Here is a 6,153-nt window from a genome sequence, read left to right as displayed (position 1 = left end):
GGATTATCTTGATGATCAAGATCAAGAGTAACGAAAATTCGTTTCTAAACTCAAGTTTGATCAATACCACTTGAATGTTCTACCGTACAACTTCTAAATACAAGAATTTGTCAGGTAAAATCTTATCTCTCAAAAAAGCTAAAATAGAAATTTTATTATTTTTAATTCTAAAATGTGAGATGAAAGAAAAAGGAGGTTTTATATTTCCTTTACAACCTTAACCTATGTGACACATCACCTCTACATTAAATTACCTCGGCATTAAATTGGCTAAAAATATCTATAACCTCCGTATTAAAATAGCTATGGAGGAGGAATATGGTAATCTATAGATTAACTCCGGTATAAAAAAATATAACAAACAAATATTTAAATTATAATTAAATAATACAATAAATGCACCTCTAGTTCCAACCTCTTCTAGAATCTCTTTAACTAGCTCACCAGAATATAATTTGAATATAAATATAAATGTACCAAGTTTGTTTCAATTTCTCTACTCTTTATCCTTGTAATAGTTTTTTATATTTATTTAAGGCGTGCATGGGGTTTGTAATTAAATAAAATAAAAAAAAAGAAAAAGAAAAAGAAAAAGAAAAAGAAAAAGAAAAAGAGGAGTTGATATTTTAAGCTTAAGCCCTGCAGCGGCGGTTTGGGACTGCGAATGTACAGAGCAACAGAGATGCGTATACAATGAGTTGCTTACACCGTAGCATACGCTAAGACCGTCGTTTTCCACTGTCAGACTAAATCCTCTCACCCCCTTTCTTCTTCTTCCTCTCTCACAGGCCCTCCTCATCCCTCCATACCTCAACCCCTCAACCCCTCAACCCACCGTTTTTCTTCGCCAAATCGACCAACAATCTCAGAACCATCTTCATCATCCATCTCGCTGCCCATGTCTCGCGGGAGATGACGAAGGTATCTCCCAAGAAGCCTCAGCTTCCGGCGCCTTTCCCGCCCACACTCAACCAACTCCCAGATTTGGATCTGCACTACAGGCCTGGTTCCACTCGGCCTACGCGGCGGAGAATCCGAAGCCCAGCCCGCCTTAGAAGAGTTGTTGCTCCCGTTGGGAAGCGGAGCCGCCCTGAGACGCCCTTGCTCAAGTGGAAAATCGATGACTCGGGGAGTGGAGCTAATGGAGTTCAGCAGGAGGAAGATGAGAAGAGATTGCCTCTGGAAAGCAGCCAGAGAGGTCGCTTTCGAGGTTGTAAAGGAAGAAAAGTCGTTGTTTCGGCCAGGAAGCTCGCGGCTGGCATTTGGAGATTGCAGCTGCAGGAGGCGGCCGCTAGTGAAGGGAGGAATGGTGGCCAGCGAAGGACGGAGGATCTCGTAGGGTTTCAGGTGACTTTTGCTTGCTTTTCTCGCTTTTGACGATCTCAGGAGTTCGTTTAGGTTATGCGTCGAAAATTTCGATTCGGTCTCTGGAATTGAAGATGTAAGTAAAAGGAATTTCGACGATTTGTGATGGTTCTGCCTCTTTCAATATGAATATGACTTGGATCGTCACTGGTTCTGTTCGTTTAAGCTTTGCTTTTTGGTCTTATCTGTTACAGACAAATTTGCATTTAAAGGTTCATCACCAATCTCATTGTTACTCTAACCACAAAAACATTGATTTTGATTTTGATTTTGGAGAGCTTTCTCCTAATCTCCCTCACCTGTGGGATTTGGCTTCTGCCCTTTCTTCCTTCTTCCTTTGGATAATTCGTCATGTCAATGAAATGTCCTGCATTTTTCATATAAGAAAAATAATTGATGCTAGAGATGCCCGTCACCATGTGTTCTTCTATGTTCTTTTTGGTGAAGATGAATATAATATTCTCTTTATGCAAACTTGAATCCTCTGTTACATGTGGAAATTTTATGCTGTCTTTGTGTTCCATCTAAACTTAAGTTAGTTAAAACTATTTGTTCTGCTCGAAACAATGTCAAGTCTAGGAACTAACAGCTCAATCATCCATATACTGGGAATGCATGCATGGATGATTCAGTTGCATTGCCTAGGATAAATATTTATTGTTTGCTTCAAATGGTTGTGGTTGAACACATCAAACTTGGTGATTTAGTTCTCGAGATTTTAGGCCTCAATTGTATTTATTCATTTTTCTTCAAACTTTTCCTTTCAGCCTCGCACGGGTCATTTGGCTCAAGCTCTCCATCCTGATGAGAAGATAGCATTTAATTCTGAAATGAATGATCTATTACATAGTCCCCGTTCTGTCTCTGATTCGAGAAATCGACTATTGTGCAAGGTTTGACTTTTTACTATATATATAGACTTTATAGTGTAATGTAAATATTTGATTTTCAGATAACATGAGAGAAACCTATATTTGTCTGTGTAACTTAACAAACAAGTTGTACTATATATGCTTGTTATTTTCAGATAATAAAATGGATATATGATATCTTTTACAACTAGATATGTTTCTACTTTAGTAATCATTTTATGTCATTTGCATGGCTACATTCTTCAAGTTTTTGTTATGGATGAATGGAACTGATTAGTAATTCATAATATCTATGATGTTCTTATCACAATGATAATGATAATAGATAAGAGGTTCTGCAATCTCTCTTTCTGTCTTATTTATATTTCACGTAGTTTATGACCCTGTTTCGTAAATTGTTGGTTTGCTCTTCTAGTTTGAGCCCTCATTTCGATATTCGAACTCAGCAATGGAGGGGGCAACCAAGTGGGAACCTGCATGCTTGAAAACTCCGGTTGAGGCACGTCAAATTTACAACCAAATGAGACTTCTTGATCAGCAAGGTGCTGTTTTGGCCCTTTCTACGCTTGAATCTGAACTAGAGCAAGCCCACTTGCAGATCGAGGAACTTCAAGCTGAGCGTAATGCTTCGAAAAAGAAGCTCGAATACTTCTTGAGGAAAGTTGCTGAAGAAAAAGCCTTATGGCGGAGCAGAGAGCATGAGAAAATAAGGGCATGTGTTGATGATATAAAGGCTGAGTTGAACAGAGAAAAGAAAACCCGACAAAGGATGGAAATGATCAATTCAAAATTGGTAAACGAGTTGGCCGATGCTAAGCTATCTGTAAAGCGGTTTATGCAAGACTACGAAAAAGAAAGAAAGGAAAGATCCTTGGTTGAGGAAGTATGTGATGAACTTGCAAAGGAAGTTGGTGAAGACAAAGCAAGAATAGAAGCTCTGAAGAGAGAATCCATGAAATTGAGAGATGAAGCAGACGAAGAACGGAGAATGTTACAGATGGCTGAGGTATGGCGCGAAGAACGTGTTCAAATGAAGCTGGTTGATGCCAAGGTGGCACTTGAAGAGAAATACTCACAGATGCGTAATCTAGTAGCAGACCTTGAAGACTTCTTAAGGTTGAAAAGTGAAACCCCAGATGTATCAGAGATGAAAAAAGCTTTGCTACTTAGAGAGGCTGCTGCCTCTGTTAATATTCAAGATGTCACAGAATTTGTTTATGAACCTTCAAACCCAGATGATATCTTCTCTGTGATTGAAGATGTCAATTTTGGAGAATCGAACGAGAGGGAAATTGGACAGTGCGTTGCTTACAGCCCGCCTTGTCACGCTTCTAAAGTCGAGACTGCGAGTCTAGAAGCTAATGTTACTGATAGGATCGGCATTCAGAGACATACGGATTCCTTTGTTGCTCGTAACAGCGGTATAGAAGAAGATGAGAGTGGCTGGGAAACTGTGAGTCATTTAGAGGATCAGGGCTCAAGCAATTCCCCAGAACAGAGTGTTGCGTCTATCAAAAAGAATAATCGGGAGAGTTATGCTTCCGTGAGTGGAATAGAATGGGAAGGAAATGGAGGTGGAGACTCACCCCTTACTGAAATCAGTGAAGTCTGCTCAGTTCCATCAAAGCAATTAAAGAAGATATCATCCATTGCACGGCTTTGGAAATCGTGCTCGAACAATGAAGGATACAAACTAATCTCCCTTGAGGGCATAAACGCCAGGCTCTCAAATGGAAGATTATCGAGTGCAAGTATCTTTTCGGCAGATGGGGGCTCCGTGAGAAGCGGGATTAGTCCTCCAGAATTGGCTGGACAGTGGAGCTCCCCTGACTCAGGCAATGGCCACACGACACGAGGGAAGAAAGGATGCATTCCTCGCAACACGATCAAAGGTAGTTTAAAGGCGAAGCTGTTGGAGGCAAGGATGGAAAGCCATAAGGTCCAGTTGCGTCAGGTCCTGAAGCATAAGATCTAGGTGTAGAATTAAAATGCAGTGCTTGCTTTTGATTCCCAAAGTGATTTGATTTCTGTTCATAGAAGATTCTCATGATCTTCAAAGGAAGCTTTGAATCATCAGGCTTGGCCCAAAGCGATTATTCAAGATTCATCCGTTGAGGTAAACAATGCTAGGCTATAACTGAATGATTCATTTTTCTGTTCTGTTAACATCAATGCAAGCCATTCGGATGTAATGTATTCTTAGTATCTCTTAGAAGCTGCAGGGGCCCTCTTGAGGAAAAAAAAAAAAAAAAATTCATGTAGGTGACCTAGCTGATCAATCTGTTTATTCTCATCTTTGTAATTTATAATTTTGCAATGTAAAATGCCCTTCTGATTTCTTTTTTATGCCTAAGGTAGCAGAAATAGAATGATTTGTAACGCAGGGATTAGTTAGGTATTCTTTGTACCTCTTAGAGGCCGTGTGTCCAAGGTTTAATCCTCTAATTACCAAAATGAGGAGATAATTGTGTTTTGTGGATTTTAGGTTGAAGTGATGATTGGATTATGTATGTACACTATTGAGGGGAGGTGCCACATTGCATTCGCAGGATCTTGGTCTAGAGTTGGTCTAGAGTTGTAACGACCCAGATCCACCGCTAGCAGATATTGTCCTTTTTGGGCTTTCCCTTTCGGGCTTTCCCTCAAGACTTTAAAACGCGTCTGCTAGGGGAAGGTTTCCACACCCTTATAAAGGGTGATTTGTTCTCCTCCCCAACCAATGTGGGACATCACAATCCATCCCCCTTCGGGGCCCAGCATCCTCGTTGGCATCCAATCGATGTGGGACTGCCCCCAAATCCACCCTCCTTTGGGGTCAGCGTCCTTACTGGCACACGGGCTCGTGTCTACCCCCTAAGGGGAACAACGTCCGGTGACTGGCTCTGATATCATTTGTAATGACCCAGATCCACTGCTAGCAGATATTGTCTTCTTTGGGCTTTCCCTTTCGGGCTTTCCCTTTCGGGCTTCCCCTCAAGGCTTTAAAACGCGTTTGCTAGGGGAAGGTTTCCACACCCTTATAAAGGGTGATTTGTTCTCCTCCACAACCAATGTGGGACATCACAAGAGTAGAGGCAAGGTCGAACTGAATGACTTGGTTTAGATTTGAGGTAAGTTGGCTAGAATCACAGTGAGCTAATGTAACGACCTATCTTTTGAGATTTTGAATCACACATCGCCACCGTAGATTAAAAGTTTTATTTTTACAAAGGAGGGGATTTTAATATGCATTCAAACTAGCATACAAAACATTAAGTAGATTTACATTGAAACAACTCACAAACATCATGAGTTTTGGAAGTAGATGATATTGAAATAATAATAAAAGCAATGTTGGTGGAAAAAACTCGATCTAGGGATCCTTCTAGTCGCTGCACGCCTTTGCACACTCCCTCTTATTATAGTGGTTGAAGTATAAAGATACTTATTAAGCAGTTTACTTATAGGCTTTCGTCAGACTTAATCCGTACAATGATTTCTTAAGTTATGTACTCATATACTGACTCTAGCATTAGCCAATGCCATGACTTATCGTCTCTGCTAGGCCTATAAAGCTTATTGCGTAAGTCCTATACACCCCTACCTAGGGTGTATAACTAATTGGCTTACCGTCTAGCCTATAAGGCTTATTACATACCGCAGCCCTATACACCCCTACTCAGGGTGTATAACAAGTTACTTGGGTCAAAATGCAGGGGTAGATGTTCTTTTGGTGTAATAGTGAAAAAAATAAAAAAAATAAAAAAACAAATAAAAACAATTATAAAAAAAATGGATAATGTCAAAATAAATAACTAAAAAAGATTACATAAAAATAAAAATAAAAATAAAATTTACCCACCTCTCTCCACTAACCTCTCATCCCAACCACATCCTCCTTCCTCAACCCCACAATATCACCGTTAGAAAAAGGTCA

The 6,153-nt window shown here is 40.1% G+C and overlaps 1 protein-coding gene across 1 annotated transcript; it reads left to right on the top strand.

The window, feature by feature from the left end:
- The first annotated feature begins 673 nt into the window (after positions 1-673).
- LOC111810269 (uncharacterized) lies at positions 674-4,583 on the top strand. The gene is made up of 3 exons (XM_023696926.2): positions 674-1,347; positions 2,133-2,258; positions 2,653-4,583. The coding sequence occupies exons 1-3, from the start codon at positions 913-915 to the stop codon at positions 4,210-4,212; spliced, it is 2,121 nt and encodes a 706-aa protein (XP_023552694.2). The 5' UTR covers positions 674-912; the 3' UTR covers positions 4,213-4,583.
- Positions 4,584-6,153: the final 1,570 nt, after the last annotated feature.

Source organism: Cucurbita pepo, chromosome 14 (assembly GCF_057944985.1).
Source record: "Cucurbita pepo subsp. pepo isolate OVF chromosome 14, ASM5794498v1, whole genome shotgun sequence".
NCBI classification, from domain to species: domain Eukaryota; kingdom Viridiplantae; phylum Streptophyta; class Magnoliopsida; order Cucurbitales; family Cucurbitaceae; genus Cucurbita; species Cucurbita pepo.
The sequence above is the reverse complement of the archived record's forward strand: the minus strand, read 5'-3'. Positions and strand labels throughout refer to the sequence as shown.

Coding starts and splice junctions, on each gene's coding strand:
- LOC111810269 (XM_023696926.2), top strand. CDS start 913: ATGACGAAGGTATCTCCCAAGAAGCCTCAGCTTCCGGCGCCTTTCCCG. Junction 1,348..2,132: donor AGGATCTCGTAGGGTTTCAG/GTGACTTTTGCT, acceptor TTTTCCTTTCAG/CCTCGCACGGGTCATTTGGC. Junction 2,259..2,652: donor GAAATCGACTATTGTGCAAG/GTTTGACTTTTT, acceptor TTGCTCTTCTAG/TTTGAGCCCTCATTTCGATA.